The sequence below is a fragment of the Malus sylvestris genome, chromosome 15, assembly GCF_916048215.2.
Source record: "Malus sylvestris chromosome 15, drMalSylv7.2, whole genome shotgun sequence".
Lineage (NCBI taxonomy): Eukaryota > Viridiplantae > Streptophyta > Magnoliopsida > Rosales > Rosaceae > Malus > Malus sylvestris.
In genome coordinates this window covers 13,936,426-13,960,321 of record NC_062274.1, presented here as the reverse complement: position 1 = coordinate 13,960,321, position 23,896 = coordinate 13,936,426, and the positions used below count along the sequence as shown (strand labels likewise).

General features: G+C 38.0%; 3 protein-coding genes and 2 pseudogenes across 3 annotated transcripts; 2 read left to right on the top strand and 3 right to left on the bottom strand.

Annotated features, from left to right (window-relative positions):
- Positions 1-732: 732 nt before the first annotated feature.
- On the bottom strand, positions 733-2,812 carry LOC126605461 (protein SLENDER RICE1-LIKE 1-like). The gene has a single exon (XM_050272869.1). It carries the CDS (start codon positions 2,593-2,595, stop codon positions 952-954), a length of 1,644 nt encoding a protein of 547 aa, XP_050128826.1. The 5' UTR covers positions 2,596-2,812; the 3' UTR covers positions 733-951.
- Positions 2,813-7,143: 4,331 nt separating this feature from the next.
- On the top strand, positions 7,144-12,556 carry LOC126602695 (pentatricopeptide repeat-containing protein At4g18840-like; annotated as a pseudogene).
- Positions 12,557-12,807: 251 nt separating this feature from the next.
- On the bottom strand, positions 12,808-14,631 carry LOC126605464 (GDP-fucose transporter 1-like). Its single transcript, XM_050272873.1, has one exon. The coding sequence runs from the start codon at positions 14,059-14,061 to the stop codon at positions 13,009-13,011; it is 1,053 nt and encodes a 350-aa protein (XP_050128830.1). The 5' UTR covers positions 14,062-14,631; the 3' UTR covers positions 12,808-13,008.
- Positions 14,515-23,896, top strand: part of LOC126602694 (pentatricopeptide repeat-containing protein At1g31430-like) — a 108,952-nt pseudogene continuing 99,570 nt past the window's right edge.
- On the bottom strand, positions 15,847-21,648 carry LOC126605459 (disease resistance protein RUN1-like). Its single transcript, XM_050272868.1, has 4 exons — positions 20,766-21,648; positions 17,827-18,946; positions 17,318-17,596; positions 15,847-17,210 (listed from the first exon to the last, which is right to left on the bottom strand). Exons 1-4 carry the CDS (start codon positions 21,272-21,274, stop codon positions 16,350-16,352), a joined length of 2,769 nt encoding a protein of 922 aa, XP_050128825.1. The 5' UTR covers positions 21,275-21,648; the 3' UTR covers positions 15,847-16,349.

Below are 23,896 nucleotides of genomic sequence, written 5' to 3'. Positions count from 1 at the left end.
CGCAACTTTTGTATTGAATCCGAGCTAAATGAACGAACATTGGCAATTACAAAATATGATCAAAATTAAGGCAAACAAATTAAAAATAAAAAAAACTTGTCTATTTAACAAACTAATAAAGAAATTAGGTGGAAATAGATAAAAAAAATGCAGATTGAATTCTATGTGATCGGCCATCACATTCACACCAACACGCGTACGTACTACGCAGGCAAAATTATTAGTGTTTGGTCGCAGGTAGCAGTCGAGAGGCTAGACCCTAGACCTAGCTAGCACAGAATAAGCTTAGTAAACGTCAGCAACCACTCTGGTTTCCCTTTTCCAATTTATTTTTCATTTATTTTTTTATTTTTCCCACAAAATCAATCTTGAAGGACACACAAGGGACACTTGCCTTCCCACAGCCACTTTTTCCTGCGTTGACTGCCTGTTGACCATGCGAGCTACTAAACCATACTTTTCCTAAGGCTACATTGATCTATCTGGTTATGTCTTCTCTCGTCACTCCACAAATCTGGTAATATGATAATGTGAGTTTACTCGTCATTAAGAATCTGTAGATTATCGCTTTCGTGAAATGACCTAGTTGGTTGGTAGACTCTGATAGGAATTCTTAAGAGCTTATTAGTATAACTTCACCCTAAAAACTGGGTTGTAAGAGTGTTAAGATAGCTAATTAGTAGTACAACTTGACACTAAAAACTGGCTTATAGGAAAATGATGCACAAGAAATTTAAGCCATCCCAAAATATGTTATTCTTGAATGTGGGATAACATAGACCAATGCATTCCAATTTTGAAAATTTGGACCATTTGCCTTCATAATTATTATTTGCGGCAGTATTTACCATATTATAACCATTTTCTTGATCATTAAGGTAGAACACAGACTCAGAGCGAGAAACTCATAGTAAAATTAAAAAACAAAAAGGAGCTAATTAAGGTGGAAATTTAGATTCGATTGGGATTATTATTCTGATTAATAATTCCAACCGCTTGTTGGTTTGCCGTGGCTTCGGCCATAGGCATCACTTGCCAGGCCGAAGCCGCGATGAGAGGGCGGTTGTGCCAACCGAGAGTGAGGCAGCCTTGGTTCTCCTCCACGCGGTACCCTTCAGCCGAGAAGAGAGTAAGAAGCATACTCGCCTGCTTAAACGCATTCGATCCCAAGTGGAGCGGCCTGAACCCGGCTTGCTCGAGCCGGATCCGCCACTTGTCCAGCGGTTCGTGCCTCTCGACTCGAGCCGCTCCCTCGCAGCACACAACGTTGCATATCTCCCTCTGTATGTAAATCTCCGCCAAAGCCTTCTCCGGCTGCATCGCGCAAGCCTCCAGCGAGTCGAACATGTTCGAGTAGTAGTACAGCGCCTCCGTGAACCGGTCCAGAAAACCCGGTTTGTTATGGTCCGCTTCCTGCTCCACAACCGCCACGATCTTCGGGTTGAGGTTCCGGATCCAGGACAGCATCATCTCGATTGGGGAGTTCCGGTTCGGGTCGGATCCGAGCAGCCGGTGCAGCTGCATGATAGAATTCACCGCCACCGCCTCCTTGGGACTCACCTGGAGCATCCACGGCTTCACGTCCTCCAGCCTCGAAGCCGCCACGCCGCGGAAAGCGAAGCGGACGTTGACGGACCGGGCCAACTCGGCGAGTCGGAGGCCGATTTCTCTCAGCGAGTCGCGCCCGTCCGGGGACGGCGGTCCAATGCCGGTCAATCGAAGCAGGGGGGGCCCACCGGGGCGGAGGGCGAGGGCCTGAATAAGCGCGGGCCATTGGAGGCCGTGCATTAAGTTGAAGTCGATGACGTGGACGCAGTCGTGACCGTCGAATGCTTCCAGGATGGCCTGATTGGCGGTGAAGTGCGCGAATTTGAGATAGGGGCAGGCCTCGTAGAAGTAGTGGTAGAGAAGCTCATTCTCGTGAACCGAGCCGGAAGCCGAGCCGACGGTCTGCGGCGAGAAGATTCGGCAGCTGAGGGCGTCGATGAAGTACCCGGCGACCTTCCCGATGCCACAGCTGGGGTTGACACGTGTCAACAGAGCCTGCATGTTCTCGATCAGGGAGCCGGCCAATGCTAGGTCACCACGCTGGACGGATTCGGCGCACGTGACAAGCAAGTGGACCAGCCTAATCCCCGAATCTTCTTCCATGGCGGTGACGACGGTGAGCTGGTTGTGGTTCTGCTGCGGCACGGCGGCGATGACGGCGGAATTATCGGTCCATGTTTGGCGGGGGAGGGCGGCGGGATTATTGATGACGGCGCCTTCGGAGAAGTCGAGATCGGAGGGGAGAGAGATGAGGGGTTGGTGGTTGAACTCGGTGAGGAGGGAGTCGACCCAGGTGGCGAGGTCGGCGGGGTTGTAAAGGACGGCGTCGGAGGCGAGGTGGGAGAGGTCGCCGGGGGAGTTGACCATGACGGTCTCAAGCCGCTCGAGGCGCTGGGCGACGTGTCGCAGATCAGAGGAGCGGACCTTGTATCCGGCATCGGCCAAACAGCCATCGATGTCGGCGGGGGGTTTGGTGACGGAGGAGGAGGAGGAGGAGCTGGCGCTGCTGCTGGCGCCGGAGCAGGTGGTGGAACCGTACGGCCCCATAGATTAGGAATAGGAATTGGGTTTTTTATTTTGTGGGTGAGGATAAATATGGATTCAGATACGAGGTGGGAGTTTGTGGGATTTGCTGATGAATCTTCTTCTTCTTCCCATGAGGAAGTTAGAGAGAGAAAATTGTAGAGAGAGAGAGAGAGAGTGAGGAAGTGAGCGAGTGGAAAGAGAGGGATGAAATACTGAGTGGGGGAGAGAGAGAGAGAGAGAGAGAGGTGACTGCTGACATATTACAGGGGTACACTAGTACCAAGTACCAACCAACTGGATAGTATAGTGAATACACTGCTCCCTTGCTTTATTTTTCTCCTTTTTTCCTTTTCCTTGCACTATATATTTTATTGATTTTTCTTTTTTATATTTTTATATTTGTTTGGATTAGTTGTAAGCTGTAATCTACTAATCTCTTTGGTAATAATGCTAGAGGGGCCAGAGCCAATTTTTGGTCCTTCTCTTAAATCATTGATTCAAGTTTTTCCGAATTTGAATGTTGAATGTTCAATCTTCAAGTGAATGGAAGACATAAATAAGATAATGTTGACAGCCATCAAATATTTGCATGATGGTATTACAAATTTACGTATTATAATATTAAATATGATTTTCGCACTATCAATTTTTTCTTTGTGCTTGCTTCTTCTTATTTGTATCATTTGATTCTCTTTTAATTTCTTCAATTTGAATAATATCGGTTAACTTGTGATGTGTAAAAGAGGAGAAAAGCTTTGTGTAAAGCAAAACAACAACCTCTAAACTTTCTTTTATTAAGTGGGGTCGATTGTATGAATCTTAGAACGTAATATTTAAAAGCTAGGTGATACTTCATAGATTTAAGGTGTAGTCCTAATAAAAAGATACCTGTGTGCATAATAGTATAACAATCACATTGAAAAATTGTTCGTCAGTGAGCGGTCAATCAGTCTACGACGGAGAAATTGTATGGGAACATCCATCGAGTGATCGACATCAGGAGTCAACAGTGTGTCCAAATCTGCCGGCTCAAAATAAAGAGACTGGGTCAACTTGGCTTCAACGTTTGCTGCTATGAAAATCTGCATCTAATAAATAATGCATCTAATAATTAATCACATTCGTGTTTAATTTTCTCCAAGATCTTCCTAAGCTTAACCATGTCAGACGGAAGGCAAACCAGGCGGCACACAGGCTCGCACGTGCTGGTGTTGGAAGCTCTCAGGAGAAAACGTGGCTTGAGGAACTTCCGGGTTTAGTTATGGACGCCTTGGTTGAAAATGAGTCCAATTAATTTGTAATATTTCTTTGCTATGTGAGGATAGTTAATTTTTAGTTTGTTTGTGGGGGACACTCTTTTTCTTTTCGATCAGGTTGAAAGCCCCAACAAGATTTTTATCGAGACCCATATATGTACTTCATCCTCACTTTATACGTATTCCCTTCTTATCAATGAAAATCGTACTTTAATATTAAAAAAAGAAAAGAAAAGTAAATGAGTACTTTTATTCAAGTAAATAGTAATATGCCTTGAGTAATTTTGACCCTTTATTATACATATATTTCAAATGGATCACTTCATCGATAGGGTTAGGGCAAAATAGGTAGATGAAGATTTAAAAAAAAAAAAAAAAAAAGAGATAGAGGAAGACCTAGGAAGATGGAGGCTCAAGGTAAAAGAAGTAGAGGAAGACATAGGAAGATGAAGGCTCAAGGCAAAAGGGGTAGATGAAGACTTAGGAAGACGGAGGATAAAGGCAAATGAGATAGAGAAAGGTATGGAGTACTTGAATGAAGCTAACGGAAGACTTGACGCAAAATCGAGCTTAATGACGTTTTAGGATTCATATGGTCAGCCCCATTTAGGAGGATAAGGTATGGTTGTTGTTGTTATTATTGTTCGGATCACTTCATTGATAAGTTTTTAAGTATAACTGTCACTGTTTAAGTGTTAAGTGATATTTCCATTCCACTCATATTATAAGTTATACGATCAGTTCATGACATGTCGTCGTTGTCATCGATATTATATAATATGCGTGTAAAATTATCACCATGCAGTAGTGTGATCATGACCCTAAACTTTATGTTTTCCATTTCATCTTACAATTTGCTCTATATTAAATGCATGAGAGGAATCATGATTCACTATGTAAATAGGTCATTTCATTATCTACTTGCTTATAATTAATCCATATTAGCATTTAATCCTTTTAGCTGTTGATTTAATAAATCCACAACTTGATCTTCAACCCTTGGCAATCGTTTTTAACCAATAGTTAATTATTTGAATATCGAGCTTAAAAAATGAATTATTTCTTAATCTCCACAGAGTTATTGGGTATGTCGACAACGGCAGTCTGAGTTAAATATTAAAATCCTAACCTTCTCATTAAGCTCTTCCTCCACCCCAGCACAAGATTATACAATAATTAAGGATCACTAATGCTCTCTTATGCACATAATTACCTATATGATTGGCTCCCACCTGTGGAACCCATCAAGGGGGCCACTTGAAAATAGTTGGGGTGTGAGAGGAGAAAGAAAGTACTCTCTCTTCTCATAATACTATGAATAAATTAATGGGATCTTTTGAAATGGATCAATTGGACTAAAAATTAGACATATTTCAAAAATCAAAAGTCACTAAAAATTGGACATATTTCAAAAGATGGGCTATAAAATTGGACCTCTTTCAAATTTTTCTTAAATTTAATTTATCATCTGAATATTTTTTCAAGAGTTGAGAAAAATCTCATAATCTAATGTCAAAAGCCCTACAATTACAAAGTTGATCATATCATTTCATACTTGTAGTTGATCACATTAAATATTTGACTCATTTTTCTATTAAATATATATACTCTCTTATATATGATTTTTTTAGCTATTTAAAATAACCTCGGTCGCTTTAAAATAATATTTTAAAACGTAAAAGGAACGTTACATTGGTTTAAAAAATTGTACATGACTATGAGAGGATGATGACTTACATAGAACTTGATCATTATTATTGTAATATTTGGATCGAATAACATAAAATTATGTGTAAAATTCTTTGCACATGAAATTAAATTATTAAATTGAAATGTCAAGTAAATGTAGAATCGTTATCTCTGTGCAATTGCTCTCCATGAAAGAACCTCATGGGAGTTATTGGATTTACCAAAAAAAAAAGTGAATGCAATTTGTTAGGTAATAGGTACCGTCACTAATATTGACAAGTATATTTTTCTATAGTTTATTTTGTCATTGTATATTGTACTGCCACATATTCCACGTCACTGAGACACATGTCGTATGAAGACACTGAAAGGTGTCATTGTAATTATTTTTATTTTACTAATAGATGTCGCTGTTAATGCGAATCATATTATAAGTCCATGTATCATGGATTAAAGTGATATGAACGGATAATTAGATTAGGGTAATTCTATTAACATCTCATAATCTTACTTCTTCTTTTACCCCTATTTGAATTAAGATGAGAAAAAGAAAATCTAACTATCCAATTATTTACCAGCAGCCATCTACCTCACACCCATTCATTTACCATGGCACCACATTATCAAAAGTTCATCTTTTTGTTCAGAAGTTCATCTTCTTATTCATATGAATTCTCTGTAATTGATATATGGCATCAATTGTCAAGAAACTAGTGCTTGTTGATTTATTTTTTATTTTTTTAACTATAAAAAAAATATAAACCAAGAGATCAAATTAACCCAAGATCCATCAAAATATTAATATAAACTGTAGTACTTCAACTCTGATACAATGCAAATGACATTAACTGAATTACAAAAATTCAAGCTCCTGATTGTACTTGCGAGCCAAAGCCATCAGAGAACGCTCGATAATCCCTCCATGGAGCCTCAGCACCAGTTGAAGAATCAACTCTTTCTGGATGTTGTAGTCAGCTAGGGTTTGGCCGTCTTCGAGCTGCTTGTCGGCGAAGATCATGCGCTGCTGCTCTGGTGGAATGCCCTCCTTGTCCTGGATCTTTTTGGTGTTTCTTTTTTGTTTATGGGTTTGAGGGACAAAGTTGGAATTTTTGAGGAATTTTTTGAATTTGGGGTGGATTCATAACATTGTGGGGTGTGTATAAAACAACCCTTAGATTAAACGGTTTTTTAATTACATGATAATCAAGACAAGGGAAGATCCAATTTTGATCCACAACTTGGCTGTTAAACTAAATATATAGATAGGGAAGTCATATCATCGTAGCCTTAATATAGCAAAGTAAGATTAATTATATGGAGGGGATACTTAATTTATTGATGGACCAATCGATCAAGATTCAAACTTAGTTAAATGAAAATGGAACGAGGCAAAGCTATTAGGGTTAGCTTGAGCAGTGAGAGAATGTATGATAATGAGTTAAGATTAGAATAAATTCAAATATAGATCAATTCCTTCGTGTATAACCAAATAAGGAACCGGTCTAGTTTATAACTATTATTGTAAGTGGAGATCGTACGTGCTTAATTTAGTCCAAAAACACTTTTAGTGTGGAGTACAACATATCTGATCTGCGCACGCTCGTGTAAATTAAGAAAAAGTTAAATGGAGATCGAAGACAATAAAGCTCATGCAAATATACAATGGCCATTGAAAAGCTCAACGAGTCAAATAATTCTAGACATGCGTCTCTTTCTCTTACTAATTCTTAGGACCTGTGAACTTTGTGGCCCTCAGGGCGACACTGTACAAATATTATATATATAATCAAAATTTACAAATACCATGCATGTATGTATGAATATATTATAAATACAGATTATATTTTGTATGTTCTCTCTCACAAAAACGAAAGGTATAAGAAAATTCGCAATTATTGGTAGACAAAGAGAGGTCGATAGTTGGACATTGATCTTTCGATCGATGATTCAATAATTTGCATGAAATAAGTAAAAAACATTTTTTCCTAGTATAGTTAGGGTTTTAGGTGGTCTGTTAGATTATGAAGAATCTGGAGACCATTTCACAAGCCCAAATAAGGGTTTAACTAAGCTCAACTATTTGGGTTTGATTATAGTTAAGAGGAGTTCTTTTCCATGCATACTTTAGAATTTGTCAACACTTGATTACAGAGTCAGAAGTTATATCAGTTTATTTAAGTAACGTGTTTTGCTCATTTCAAATTCAAGCTTGAGCCTTCATTTTCATATAATAGAAGTGAGAGTTGGTTTTACATGCATGCTTAGACTTATTCATCACTTATTAATTGTATATAATTCATAATACTTAAGTCAGTTGATTATGACAAAATGCACTCTCTAAATTTTGAGGTTGATCGAACCCTTCTATATACTAAATGGACCACTGGTGAACATAAATATATAGAGAAGTGTAGGGGGACAACTGGATTTCCCGAATTAGAAGTAAGAGCCTAAAGGAGGTGGTCCAGTAGGTAACCTGGAATTTGGGTCCAGAGAGCAATCACAGAGCCCTAAAAAGCATGAATTTAAGTGAAAACCGTGTGTAATGCTCGAGGACGTAGGAATCCTTAGTAGGAGGACCCAACTTTTGATTGGGAGGGAATGAGATGCCGACGCGGGTGGGACTGAGTCACTGTGGGAATCAAAAGGGGACCTGAATATCTCCTTCGCTGGCATTGGCCATTCAGAAGGCGAGGAGAGGAGGGGTGGCGGTTGCGGTGCTGGAATGAGACTCTCAGACTCTCTGCTGCTCATCAGTGATCAGACTTTCTCTCTCTCACACACCGCAGCAGATGCTCGGTCGAGAGAGAGAGAGAGAGAGAGAGAGAGAGAGAGAGAGAGAGAGGTTGGGGTCTGTTGGGACCAGAGCATTCCTGTGAGAACATGTTGTGTTTGGGACAGACATCACTAGGGTGTGTTTCCGTTGTTTTTGCTGACACTATCACGTTATATATTGCATCCTCTCATGCATTTCATGATCATATATCACACTTATAGATACATAGATATGAGTGTGTGTATACTTTCCCCTAGTGCGGTAAACTACGTTAACGTTGATAGTCTTGATACCATGATTGTCCAGATCTATAGTTGTGTATATAACTACATCTTATTAGTCCTAGCATATGGGCACACACAAAGTGTGTGAGAAAATTTTTTATTTTTGTTTTTGAAATAGAAGGAGAGAGGAAGAGAGTGATAGAGAATGTGGGAGTGTGAAGTTTTTTTATTATTTTATTTTATTTTAATTAGAGATATGTTATGATTACATGAAGATGAGGTTTTGAAAAAAAAATAGCAAAATTTGATTGTGTGAAATTACATTTCTGCTCCATATTTCTTATTCATGTTCTGTTTTAATTAGAAGGTTAAACTGGTAATTTCATAGAATTTTGGTTGATGATGAGTGTTTTATTAATTAGTAGAGATATATCGCATTTCTCAACTTCGCTAAATTGACATTAACATTAATTATTAACACCGTAATTGTCTTGTCCAACAGGGTGGAGTTAAAGCCAAACTTAAGAGTTCGTTTGCTACGTAAGATTGGATTCAAATGGATATGACAAACTAGAGAGTAGGAGATGAATTATTTATGAAAGAAACTTATCAGTTCTAATCCTTTTCAAAAGGGTAGGATTAGACATGAAGTAAACTTCTCCCTTCTAATCCTTCTAGTAATCCATCTCCAACCTCAAAATTGTTATAAATTTTTCATTTTTTTTCTTTCAACATACCTTATAATTACTTATCTATTCTAATCCAATCCTCTATATCAATGAAGCTTTAGGCCTTGGAATTCCCCACCCCTCTTTATCTATAACATATGGTGAAAGTGATAGAAACTAGAGAGAGAGAGAGAGAGAGAGAGAGAGAGAGAGAGAGAGAGAGAGAGAGAGAGAGATGTAGAGAGAGAAGTAAAAATATAATTGTGATTGTTATTTAGTCAATAAGATTACATTGATATATATATATATAGCTAGAATATCCTTAGAGCAAAGGACAGCTGCATTTTAAATTTTGGCCCCCAAATTTAAGAAGCTTACTCTTTTTCTTCATTGTCGGTATATTATTCATATGATCATTGATATATCATTTATAAACTAAGAAGTGGCGTTAACCTTTAACAAATGCCTGTTTCGGAAACCTCAATATCTTGCTATTCTTCTTATATGAGTAATGTATCAAATTTGTAAATTAAGTGATGTGTCATCAATAAAAAATAAGCTTGTTAATCAACACTTAAATAATAATCCAATCATCAACTTTCATGTTATTTAATTTACAAAATTTTGTCTACAAATTTATTCTCTCTTTCTTATATTCCCATCCCATCTCAAAAATTATACTTACCAATAATATAATCCACTTTGAATACATTATTATATTAACAACTAAGACACTTCTGAATCTGTGATTATCTAAAACACTTCTAAATTTTGGAATCCACTTTGAACCGGTACTATTAAAAAAAATTCTGAGTTCTGAATCTGTGATTATCTAAGCAATGTATATAAAAATTGATAATTGAAAGACACACTTGACACCACCCCTTTTTCGAACCAAATTGGTCCAACAGATACATGTGAACATCGGCACAACAAGCACATCACTTAGATTTTTGGCTCAAATATTTACTTACTTACCTCAGCATTCAATCCAGCCGAGCAGGACCAACCAACCTTACCATTTTCTGCAGACTGAGAGCTCAGCAATGCTATAATACTGAAACTGTTTCAGTGTAATCGGTATGTAGCAACTGCAACACCACCTTCCACAGTGTATTGAATGATGGATATGGCAGTACAATATATAGATTATGGTTCGGCAAAGGGTTAGGCCAGTGGAGCAGATGAGAAACCATAAGAACTTAAAACGCGTGACAATGTGTGACGGTCTTGAAATGCTGTCACAACAACATTTTTGGTGTAGATAAGTTTGTGTAGTTGAAGTCGTGTTCCATCAACCCCTTTCACCTTGAGAGTTAGGGACTAGACCTTTTAGAGTAGCCCAAATTATGCTCCAAAAGCCTGCTGGGTTTCGAGGCAAAGGGATGAACATTATCACCAGTACTGCTGAGCATAAGATACCCGGATCATCCGTCACCACAATTTGTTTTTCAAAAAGTAGCATCAGTCACATAGCAGCCAGCAACAATGGTGGCTTCTTTCCCTCCACCACATTAGACCCCCTTTCAATTCCGAAATCCTACTCTGATACACCAAATCCACCAAAGCCACAGCCATCGCCGCCACGACCGTCACCAAAAACCCAATTGAACCACACCCTTGTCTCGCATTACTAGACAAATGCTCCGCCGTGTCCGAGCTCAAGCAAATCCACGCTCAACCCCTCTGAACAGGGCTCTTTTTCGACGCCTTCACCGCCGCCAAAGTTGTCACCTTTTCGGCTCTGGAAGCCTCCGTTATGCCCGTTTAGTCCTAACCCAAATTCCCATTCCCACCACTCGTAACTCGGTTATCCGTGGCTGAGGATTTTCAACGGGACGACGTTTTTTTCTACCACGAAATGATTTTGGAAGGTTGGTTGCCTAACAGATTCACATTCCCTTATCTGTTCAAGTCGTGCGGGGATTTGCGGGAGGGAAAACAGCTGCATTGCCGCTCGACGAAGTTCGGTTTCGCTTCGGATTCATACATTTAGAACACTTTGATGAACATGAATGCGAACTGCGGGTGTTTTGTCTCCGCTCAGAAGGTGTTCGACAAAATGACTGAGAAGAGTGTGGATTCTTGGGCAACCATGATTGATGCGTATGCTAAATGGGATCGACCAGTTGAAGCTTTGAAATTGTTTGGTAGGATGGAACGTGAAAATGTGGATCTTAATGAGGTCACTTTGGTTAATGTTTTGACTGCGTGTGCGAGGGCGAGGGATTTAGACATGGCGAAAAGGGTGCACCGGTACATTGATTAGTATGGTTTCGGGAACCGTTTGAAGCTCAATACGGCTCTCTTGGATGTTGACTGTAAGTGTGGATGTGTATTGCTTGCTCGAGATTTGTTTGACAAGATGCTGGAGAAGAACTTGTTCAGTTGGAACATCATGATCAATGGACATGTTGAGGATAGTAACTACTATGAAGCGTTTGTACTCTTTCATAAAATGCAGCTCAAAGGAGAAAAAGAGGATGAGGTAACGATGGTAAGTTTATTGCTTGCTTGCAGCCATTTTGGTGCTCTAGAGCTTGGTAAGTGGTTGCATGCCTATATGGAAAAGGAGAACATTAAGGTGGACGTTGCCTTCGGGACGACTTTTGTTGACATGTATGCACAATGTGGAAGCATAGACAATGCATGGGAAATTTTCCGAAAGCTACCCAAGAAGGATGTTATGACTTGGACAGCGTTGATTTCGGTTCTGCGGTGTGTGGACAAGGGAAGAAGGCTTTGGAGCATTTCCATGAGGTGCAGAAGAGCGGGGTGAAACCACATGCGATAACCTTTGTTGGGATATTGGCTGCTTGTAGTCATGCTGGATTAGTAGACGAAGGGATTTCGCATTTTAAGTCAATTTCTGAAGTTCAGCCTACCATTGAGCACTATGGTGGTATGGTTGACATATTAGGGCGAGCTGATTGAATTGCCGAAGCAGAGGAGTTGACTCGGAAGATGCAAATTCCACCGGACCGTTTTGTTTTGGGAGGGCTTCTTGGTTCCTGCAGAATCCATGGCGAACTTGAGGCTGCAGAAAGAGTTGCTCAACAGCTTTTAGAACTCAGCCTCCACAAAAGCCGGCAATCGCATTTGTGCTCATAAGCACAAAACCGAGGACAACAATACGAGTAGTGAAACCTCAGAGTACACAGTGATTGCCACACTGCAACCAAGCTCATCTCAAAAGTTTACGATAGAGAAATAATCGTGCGGGACAGAAACCGCTGTCAACGGTTTAGGGACGGATCTTGTTGTTGTAATGATTTCTGGTGATGAAGATTTGAATATATTAAGAAACTTCAATATTCTTGTTCACTCAAACGTACGAAATCATAAAGCTTTGGTGTCTATTTTAACAAAGCATGATTCTCCACAGATAGCGGATCAATAAATTATTAGAAAGACAACTTCATAAAGTGGATGTGTCGTAGACATGATACCACTGTCTGTGCATACACCTTCTCAAGCATCTTCACAAAAGAAAGAAAAAATGCAGATAAAAAACGAAGATTGTATAGCACTCGGGTAAATCGAAAATGAAGATTTGACTTGTTAACTTTACCAAGCAAACAAAATTCATTGTCAACAGAAATGAATTAGACACGACATAATTCCGAGATAAAAACTATGGCATTGTCATTAATCACTGGTGTAAAGGTGAACTGAAGTGCTCTCAGATATCGTAGTCTAATAACATAATTATTAATTGTCGAGATCAAATACAGAAATTTCCTAATTTACTAAAGCCAAAATTAAAATTTCAAACATGCCTTCACCAGCAGCTACAAAATGGCAAAGTAAGAACGGAATTCTCATTTAGAAGCAAGTTTACCGGAAACTGCCTTCCCTTGATTTTCTTCGGAAAATTCATCACCATCACTCTCACTGAGAGGTTGTTTAGACACCGTTGTTTCACGCTGTGATGGAGCAATGCTTACTCCAGTTACGGACTGCTGATAAAGAATACCCCCTACGATTGTTAAGAGGAGGCAGAGCAAACCGAATGGACTGGCATGCTTATCCCAAATTAGCACATTGATGGCAACCGTAAGAAACTTATTCACAACACCAGTCACTGTGAATGCGGTAGCAGAGATTGCCTTCCTTGCTGCAAACCCAAAGAAACTGATGAGCAATCCAAACACACAAGATAATGAGACCGCGAAAAGTGCACCAGGTTCAAAGAAATTCGCAGCATTTGATCCCAAAGCAGCAAACACATCAGAATACTCTCCAGTAATAATCCAAAATGGTGGAGCCATCATCAGTGACAAAAGATTGTTGTACAACACAAAACCCCAAGTGTTCAACCCGAGATTCGTGACCATATGCTTAATATAAACCATCTCAGTTGTAATGGTCACCAAATAGGCAAACGCCCACGAATATGCAGTCAAAGTAAAACCCGAATCAGTGGCCACATAACCAACAGCTCCACCCAAAATGATCAACAACGATACAAAGGTAAGCTTAGATGGGATTGGCTGCTTCCTAAAAGCAGTATCCGCCAGCGCAACCAAAAGGGGCGTGCAGGATCTAAACACTATAAACGTATCCACATTCGCATGGCGAAGAAGATTGGTGTTGGTAAAGATAGCAAGGTAAAACACAAGTGCGGCGGGCAAAAACTTCTTGGCCGTCTGCCATGTGAAGGGATCGTGGTGCAAAAATCCCGACTTTCCCAAACCCCAAACTCCCAAAGCAGATGTAAGGTACTGCAATGCAGTCAAAAGGCCAGGGTAGTTGAATTTGGTAATGGCAAACTTGTTTATCACAGCTAACAAGCTAGAACAGAGAGCATACCCAATCACAAGACTGCTCGTAGCGAAATACGGCTTAGCGGAATCAACTCTAATCGCAGACATTGTCACTAACTAAAATACCCAATTCGAATTCAGAGCAAAAAAATCTAACAGATCTTCAAAATTTCAAGAGCTATATGTACAGTGAAAGGCTACACCAACAGAGGCAAGTGAATGAAATCGAAGAGGTGAACACTTCATAGAGAAATCTGAGATATGGGTTTTCAAGATTATGCCGATCTACTATTTGCGTTTGAAATTAATGCATTAAACGTCAACTGAATCGATTGAAATGTAGAGTTATGGAAGAATTGTACATCACCGACATGTAGAAAAGCTCGGATCTTTGAAGCGAAACGAAGAGGATGAAGGAGTTGCGGCGGAGGCCGAGATCTAGGAAGGAGCTCCGGCGAGCTCAGAGGAGCGAAGTGAAATTTCTACGGCGGTGCAGTGCAGAGAGAATGGTGCTGTGGAGGAATAGCATTGAAATTTCTACGGCGTTGAGATTTGGTTCATACAGAACGCGGCCTTTTGAAGACTTTTTGGTTATTTAATCGGGTAAGATTTATTTAGTCTGCTCTGATTTGTTGAAGATCTCTGCAGACTTTGAGTAATTTTATGGAGGAGGATTGTCTGCCCTCCAAGTTCCCGTGCCCTCCCATGCCCTCCTGATTGTGTGGTCACGGTTAAACCACGTTAATATTTTATATTATTATTCATTTTTGTTTTATTATATTTATAAAAAAATAATATAAAATATTAATGTGACTTAACCGTGACCACACAAAACAGGAGGGCATAAAAGGGCACCAAAACTTGGAGGGCAGACAATCCTCCTCCTAATTTTATTGCTTGGTGATGTGATTGTGAATATAATATCCAACCAAAAATTGACAAAATGAAAAGAAAAACAAAACATGTCATCTAATAAAAATTTCTCTTTTTCTTTTACCGATTAAAATAATTTTCTCTTTTATACTTACCTAGACGGGGTCAATGAGCGATCAAGAAGGCTCATAACCTAGGTTGGTGACTTTTAGTGTGCGTTTGGTACGCAGACGGGACGGGACATGACGGAACGAATGTGTAATTTTTGAAAAAGATATGGGGTATATTTGTCTTAAAATGGTAAAACATTGTGTTCCACAGACGTGGAACAAACCCGTTCCAGGGGGGAGGTGGAACGCAAAAACACCCAAAATCTGTCCCGTGGAACAGCCCGTTCCACCCATTTTGGCGCACCAAACGCGGGACGGAACGCCTCGTCCCGTTCCGTCCCATCCCGTCCCACGTACCAAACGCACCCTTATTGCACTTAGAAGAGGTGCCAGCTTATGGTCTCCCCAGTGGAAGAGTCTACGTCATAAATAATTGCACTGGAGCTATTTAGTATTACGGTTTAATGATATTTTTTTATATGTAAATAAGAGGTCTTAGGTTCGATTCTCGCCAAAATCGAATTTAAACCATATTATTGTTAGCTCATTGGAAAGCTACGCCCGCATCTCCCCTCAATATAGATAATATCGTTTGTTTAAAAAATAAAATAAAATAAAATAATTTTCACTTTTTTATATTTTGAAAAATAATTACAATAAAAATGATAAAGATTAAGGAATAGGAAAGAAGCAAAAAAAAAATAATGATAATGGTTTGAAAATTTTGAGTTTTAATCAAAATGATAAAAATATGTTGTTAGTGAATAGTACCATGAGTGATTTTTTAGAGTAAAAATATCATTTTCATTAAAAGTAAACTGTACTAGGAGTGTTTCGTTAAAAATCCAAAAAAAAAAGAAAAAAAATAAAGATTTGGATTCCACCAATGAGAGGTGATGCAAAGAGAACCTGAGTTAATAAGTGAGGCCACGTCCTAATTTATTAGTGGGATGATTATCAAATGCGTCATGGCTTGGTCCTGCACTTGACTCATCATAATACCAATCTGGATGTGGTTCGGATTCATATCTATACAAATAATCACCCTCATTATGACGCATATTTTCCTTCAAAGATTTGTTTCATACTAGATTTACCCCTATTTTCTTCGCTCCAATACCCTCTAAAAGAATAACAATCTTGTCCCCGCCTTGCAAACTGAGCTTATCGTTTGATAATTGTCCCTGCCAAAAATAATCCTCTTGCATATCCCAGACATCCATAGAGGCCTTCAAAGTAGTATGCTTGGTACAATTTACAACAGTAATGACAAGATGATAATTCCCCTTGATTTTCGAGTTAAGAGAGCAGAGAATCAACCCTTTAAAATTACGATCATCACACTGAGGAACATCAAAACTGACTTTATTGCCATTAGCGACAATCTTGAACCACTCTGGAATATCATAAATCTTATTGAGAAAAATGCCACCTTTTTCGCAAGAAGTCCATCCCTATCATATATATACAATGTAATATAGTAGTGTCAAATACTTGTACATGTTCGTTTGTGTTTGTGTGTGTGACTGATAGAGAAAGACGAGTAAGAGGAGACAGAGAGAGACCGACCTGTAGGATGTTTTTCCTGAACTCAGCTGTGAGATTGGTGCACCCTTCCATACGAAGCATTGTCATGGAGTTTAATGATTCACCGAAGCCTAAACCTGGAACATGTGTGAACTTGGCCGAATGCGTTAGAGTCAGTTCTCTCATGTTTGACATTTGCGAAAAGTCTGGCATTGTTTCCAATGCAGGGCATAAATCTGCTTTCAAGAATTGCAAATTTGTTGGTAAATCGGGGATCGCACGAAGATTCTCGCACGAAGTTAACCACAAATATACGAGATTTGAAAGACCACTGAGGCTAGGTAGGCTACGACAACTATTGAACCCAATACTCAAATCTTGTAAAGAAATTAGACTCCCAAGGTCGTTGGGGAATTGTTTTATGGCTGAAAGAGATGCATCAAGTTCTCTCAATGATACCATCTCCCCTAAGCCGTCAGGCAGTTTTCTTAATGAACAGCCTAACAGACGAAGAGTCTCAACAGATTTCAACTTACAAAATTTCCTTGGAAGAGACCTAAGCTTACGGCAGAATTCCAAATTTACCAAAGTGAGTCTTTTAAGTTGACCGATCGATGGGTGAATCTTGGACAAACTAAAACAGCCTCGAAAATTCAATTCTTCTAAATTTGGGAGCCTTGAAAAGTTTGGTGACTTTTTTAACTTATGGGAATAACTGAGATCAAGGATTTTCAAATTCTCGAGGCGCTGCATAAACCCAAAAGAAAATATTATTTAAAATCCAAGAAGAATATGGCCTACAATATAAAATCAGAAAGAGAGAAATAATTATAACTAGGTAGGGGTGATTGTACCTTGGAAATCTTCCAGCGTCGTGTGAGTTTGCTGTGGGGCAGGTGAAGAGCAACAAGTTTTGGTTCATTAAGAAGGTGCTTGGGCATGGACTTGAAAGGGAAACCACGCCAGCGCAACCATCTCAACTCTTTTGGAAAATGTTTGAACTTTCCAGTGAGCTTTACGTTGATGAGCTGGAGAAATCTCAGATTTTTCATATTGGCAAATGCTTTTGTGCTGAAACTAGCCTTTTTAGAGCATGGCAAATCTAGAGTAATTCCTTCAATTTCTTGAGTTCCCTGTTAAGTAACCAAAAGGATATACGATGAGTAATAAAAAGGGTAATTTGCGTGTGAATAATGATTTACAAACATGAAACAGCATACTAACAATTGTTACCATTTATAGTTTCGATTGGAAATCGATTTAATATTATTTCTACACAATAATTATAAGATATAGGCAGCTGCATGCACTAGGAAATAATTTAGCGAGCATTAATATGAAACTTTGTTGGGAATCTACTTACAGATTTATTTGTCAACACATCTGTTAAGGCTTCAAGGTCCCACAGTCTACTCCATCTTTCAGGTTGAGTGGGGGATTTTTCAGAAATGATTATCTTGCACATTTCTCGAATCAAATCATGCACCATTAGCATGCCCCGTTCAACAGTTACAAGGCACCGTTCACAGAGAACACTGATTCCTATTATTGGAGATAAGCCACATCCATCTAAAATTTTTGTGACATAATCCTTCTCCACATCAACCTGGCTGATTTCAAGAAAGAAACATATATCAAGGAATATAGTCTTCTGAGTATCATCTAGCCCATCAAAGCTTATTCTAAGTCTTTCTATAATTTGTCCTTCAGGTATTCTTTTCAATTTCTCCAGATGGCTTTCCCACTCTATTATGGGTCTGCCAATAAGAGAAGAGCCTAAAACTTGGAGTGCTAACGGCAGACCCCCACAGTAAGAAACTACCTTCTTTGACAATTCTAGATATTCTTCATCAGGGCAACTATTTTCAAATGTATGCCAACTGAAAAGCTCAAGAGCTTCCTCTTTATTCATTCCCCAAGCTGGATATCTCATTTTCACTCTAAGTTGATTTAGTATATGCTCATCTCGTGTTGTTATGATAAGTATACTTCCTGGACCAAACCATTCACGATTTCCAGCTATTGCATTTAGTTGTTCCACTTTATCTACGTTGTCAATAATGACAAGTACCCTTCTATGTTGGAGGTGTTGTCTTATAACAGTGATCCCTGCATCAACGCTACTAATAATTTGAGGGTTGGCATGTTGTAAGATGTCAGAAATAAATTTTTGTTGCAAACAGAGCAGACCATGTTGGCTTGTACCATGGTGGCAAACATCTTCAAGGAAGCATTTGAATTGGAAGCTATGATGAATTTTGCTATAAATGGCTTTGGCAACGGTTGTTTTCCCCAATCCACCCATCCCCCAAATTCCAACCATTTTAACATCATCTAATCCACCACTTGAAAGATCACTGATAATTGGTTGAACACGAGAGTCGATTCCAACCGGGTATTTGGCCACGTGTAATTCATCTGTGTTGGGAAGCAATTCCCTAATATTCTCTTCAACAATTCTCCTAATAAGCTTTGCTTCATGCCTGAAATCTTAATTAGTCAGCATTAACTCAATGAAGGATTACTAGAAGCTATCACTTCACTCAATTAGTAAACATGAACGACATGGAGGGTGATAATATTGCCTGACTTCTTAGACTTTCAATAAAGGTTTAAGAAATTATGGTTTAGGATTAGTGAAAAAAATAGAACCAGAGAAGATTTGGAAGAAAGACACTGTGGTCTGTTGTGTTGGATTTGTGGCTCCATTCCGATTGGGCCTTCAATTACTTGAGTGCTCCATCTGTTTGGTTCCTTTTGTTTGCACCATGTATTTAAAATGAAAGACCATGATTCTCTCTTAAAAGAGAGTCCACAACCTCCAAAATATCTTTAAAAATGAGTTCTAGCACCAAGTGTTTCTTTATAGGATCGCCCACGAATTTGATCAAATCAAAAAATACGGAATAACTCATGTTATGCTCTTAAGAATCAATTAAAAGAGATCTTCTAATTCCAATTACAGATTCATTAGGCCTTTCTATAGGACAACTTCCGTCTTGAAAGTTATTTGGCATTTTTATACCATATCCACGATTCCTCATAATTTTGAAAATTATAATCATAATTTATAATTTGATAAATAAAAAAAATACTGATGTAACCTAATGTACCTAAGCGTCTTAAGCTTATTATATTAGCACCCTACAAATTGTTAAATAAACCTCACATACTTAACACACCTCAAATTTACTTTTTCAATTAAAAATTATCTTAATACACCTCACTTCCTTCCCCATAATACCCTCACACCCCACATTCTTAATATACACCTTGCATTTTCTATACACATCCCACATTTTTTATACACCCCACATTTCTCAAATCTTATAACAGTCATTTTTAAGTTTGCCGAATGATTTCAAACCATCTAAACTTTAGTTTGCCGAATGATTTCAAATTGAATGATTAATTTGAAAAAATGTTTAGGTTCATTGAATGTTTTTCAATAACAATAATAATGATTTCAAAGCTTTCGAACCATCAATTTCATGTTCCATTCATCAAAAATATTTTTTCTTAATCAACATGTTTGTAGTTTCATTGCTTAGAGTTTTATTCAACAATGGAGGGTGTGAGGGGTTTTAATAGTTGAAGGAGATAAATAATACGTTAAAAGTTAATTTTATTATTATTTTTTAAACCTAATATGGTCAAAATTGTATTGCACAGTAGAGTAAATAAATCATTAATATTAAATTTTAATGTGAGGTGCATTCAACATTTTATGGGATACTAATATAAAAAACCTAAAAAAATACTGATGTAACCTAATGTACCTAAGCGTCTTACACAAAATCTTAAAAAGCACAGATGTTTGATATATATATAAAAGGTCGTACCTAGTGCACAAGGCTCCCGCTTTACGCAGGGTCTGGGAAAGGTGAATGTCGGCTAGCCTTACCCCCATTTATGGAGAGGTTGCTCCCAAGTCCCGAACCCGAGACCTACCGCTTATGGGCGAAGACACTTGCCATCGCACCAAGTGCGACCTCTATGTTTTATATATATATGATAAAAAAAAAATTAAAAAAAAAAAAACCTCAAATTTTAGGCGATTAAATATAATTAAACTCTTGTAAAATATATTTTAAATAGGTAGTCTCCTATCTCCTTAAGCATTAGTCATATTTTATCTTGCAAATCTTGATGTTCCAATGAAGCTATTTTTCCTGTGTGCTATTTGCATAACAACCATTCATTAACATGTTTCAAAATGTGGAAAAGACGAAAATAGATAGCAGCATTACTATTAAACTAGTCGAGTATTGAAAGACGTCCAAGTCCAATGAAAATGGTTACCCCTTATTAAGATGGTGGCCAGATAAATCTGCAGCTTGAGTAAGAGCCTCTCTGCACTGCTTTACCCTTTCTTTCTTAGCTTCACGTTCTTTGTCATCTTTTTCTTCAAGGATGCCATCTTCGTGCTTCTGAAATGCTCGGGCTAAACAACCTTCCTGCTTCCTCACATGTGAAGGATCGACATCATAGAATATTGGCAAAACCTGTTGCCCCAGCTTTTCTCTACATTCCATGATCTTCACCAGCTCGTCAAGACACCATCTTGATTCCGCGTAACACTTTGAGAAGACAATGACCGAGATTCTGGACTCTTCGATTGCCCGCAACAGTTTGGGTTTTATTTCTCCCCCTCGTTTTAGATTGTCCTCATCAATAAAGGCATCGAAGCCCCTGTCTTGTAATGCCGCGTGAAGGTGGCCCGTGAAGCCATTGCGTGTATATTCGCCTCTAAAACTCAAGAACACGTCGTAATTCCAGAGCTTTGACGAGGAGGGTTCATGGGATGTCATGGTGTGGTGTCACTGTTTACGGCACTAGAGTAGTTCCAATTGAGCGAAAAATATGGCAGCACAAGAGTACACATAATACTTAAGGGACAACTTTTGGTTCATTCCAGGAAGCGTTCCTCCTAATCTTCGGCTCTTTCCAGGAAGCATCCGGCCCAAGTATTGAAGAAAACCATGGACGTTTCCAGGGGAAAACCACGACGTTCGTGGCCACACGATCTTATCACTGGACGGTTAAGATTGAAATTTTGGAAAAGATTGGAAAAAAAACAGCTTTAAGATGAAACCGCGTTCGACAAAGTAAAAGTACACGAAATGATGGGACTTGACAGCAAGCGGTCACACCCTTCTAGGGAATATCCACGCGTCGGCACCGCGGACCGAAAATCCTCTGAGAAAGTGTCTGGATAGATGCACTTCAATTGAGATTACATAAAAAGAAAAAAGGTTAAAGAAATCAAATTTGAACCGATGTTGCATTTATTTTACAATTGCATCATCATTTGTATCATTATTTTAATAAATATAATATTTACCAATGCATGAGTCATATTTTTTGTATTAAAGACACTGTCACTCACTAAAATACCCAATTCGAATTCAGAGCAAAAGAAAGATAGCAGATCTTCAAAATTTCAAGAGCTATATGTACAGCGAAAGGCTACACTAACAGAGGCAAGTGAATGAAATCGAAGACGTGAACACTTCATAGAGAAATCTGAGTTATGGGTTTTGAAGATTATGCCGATCTACTATTTGCGTTTGAAATTAATGCATTAAACATCAACTGAATCGATTGAAATGTAGAGTTATGGAAGAATTGTACATCACCGACATGTAGAAAAGCTCCGATCCTTGAAGCGGAACAAGAGGATGAAGGGGTTGCGGCGGAGGCCGAGATCTAGGAGAGAACTCCGGCGAGCTCAGAGGAGCGAAGTGAAATTTCTAGAGCGTTGCAGTACAGAGATAATGGTACTGTGGAGGAATAGCATTGAAATTTCTACGGCGTTGAGATTTGGTTCATACAGGGGGAGGGAGAACGCGGCTTTTTGAAGACTTTTTGGTTATTTAATCGGGTAAGATTTATTTAAAGTCTGCTCTGATTTGTTGATCTTTGCAGATTTTGAATAATTTTTTTTGGAGACTTTGGATGCTGTCCCGAATAGTCTTTGACTGAAACCTTGTTGGTTTTCAATTTTTGATCCAAGTCCCTGAAATTAATTGATAATTTATTTCTATTTACGTTACTATATTTTTTAAATTAAAAATTAAAATTTATAATTGTTTATAGTAATGAGATTTTAAATAAAAAACCATAATTTGTGGGATTAAAAATATTAAAATATAAATATACTACTGTGTGTGTATGTAAATATGGGTACATTCATAAAAAATAACCAAAAAATTATTGTATCAAAACATGGGTACATTCTTCAAAATGGGTACATTTAGCAAAAATAAAAATGGGTACAAATAAATAAAAAAATATGGGTACAATACAAATAAAACTTTAAAAAATATGGGCACAAAAAGAAATTAATATATGGGTATAAATTAAAACTGAAAGGAAAATTGGTATAAATTAAAAAAGGGTTGCAAATTAAAAATGGGTACAAACTAAAAATAAAAATATATGATAAAAAATTTAGCCATAAATATAAATATACTAATTGTAATATTTTTAATATTAAATGAATATATTTAGAAATAAAAAATATTTTATTATTGAAATAATTAATGATATTATTAATACAAAGGACCTTGATCAAAAATTGAAAAGTAATAAGATTTTAATCAATAGAGTAGTAAAAATAAGGATGAAAACCTAATTACTCCTAATTTTATTGATGAGTGATGTAATTTTGCATATCATATCCCACCAAAAATTGACAAAATGAAAAGAAAAACAAAACATGTCGTCAGATAAAAAAATTTCTCATTCTTTTACCGATAAAAATAATTTTCTATTTTTTATGTTATGGAAAATAATTACAACAAAAATAATAAAGAATAAAGAATGGAAAAGGAGCCAAAAAAAGAACGTGAGGCCATCTCCAACCGAGGGTTGATGGTTCATTTTAGCCATATGATCTTTCAAAATATTAATATTTTAATTAACAATACATAGTTATATTTGCATTCGTCTCCAACCGAGTGTCAAAGGGCTATAGGACTCGTTTTAATTTTGTCACAAAAAATCGTCTTCAGCCAAAGATCAAATGGTCAAACATAATTTATTATTTAAATTTAAAATCTACAATGGTAACTGGCCCAAAAAAACTAGAACTTAAATTTAATAAATGATTTAGGTATTTATAAAAAAAAATAGAATTTTTAAGAATTAAAAAAAAAAATTGGCTCAAAAAACCAAAAAAATAAAAATTGAATACAACGGCTAGCTCTAGCCATTGTATTCAAATTTTTTTTTTTAAGCATCATGTCGGTTATAACCGACATGATTGCTTTATTTTCTGGCCAGCCTCCTTTGGCCCTTTTAGATTCCGTGGGGCCTTTTCAGATTTCACTAGCCCTCTTGTTTAACCCTCGGTTGGAAACGATTTTTAGGTTATTTTTTACCATCTAAACCTTTCGGTTGGAGATAGAGTGAGGCCACATCCTAATTTT

Coding starts and splice junctions, on each gene's coding strand:
- LOC126605464 (XM_050272873.1), bottom strand. CDS start 14,061: ATGTCTGCGATTAGAGTTGATTCCGCTAAGCCGTATTTCGCTACGAGC.
- LOC126605461 (XM_050272869.1), bottom strand. CDS start 2,595: ATGGGGCCGTACGGTTCCACCACCTGCTCCGGCGCCAGCAGCAGCGCC.
- LOC126605459 (XM_050272868.1), bottom strand. CDS start 21,274: ATGACATCCCATGAACCCTCCTCGTCAAAGCTCTGGAATTACGACGTG. Junction 17,597..17,826: donor ATGTGTTGACAAATAAATCT/GTAAGTAGATTC, acceptor GTTACTTAACAG/GGAACTCAAGAAATTGAAGG. Junction 17,211..17,317: donor GACGCTGGAAGATTTCCAAG/GTACAATCACCC, acceptor GGGTTTATGCAG/CGCCTCGAGAATTTGAAAAT.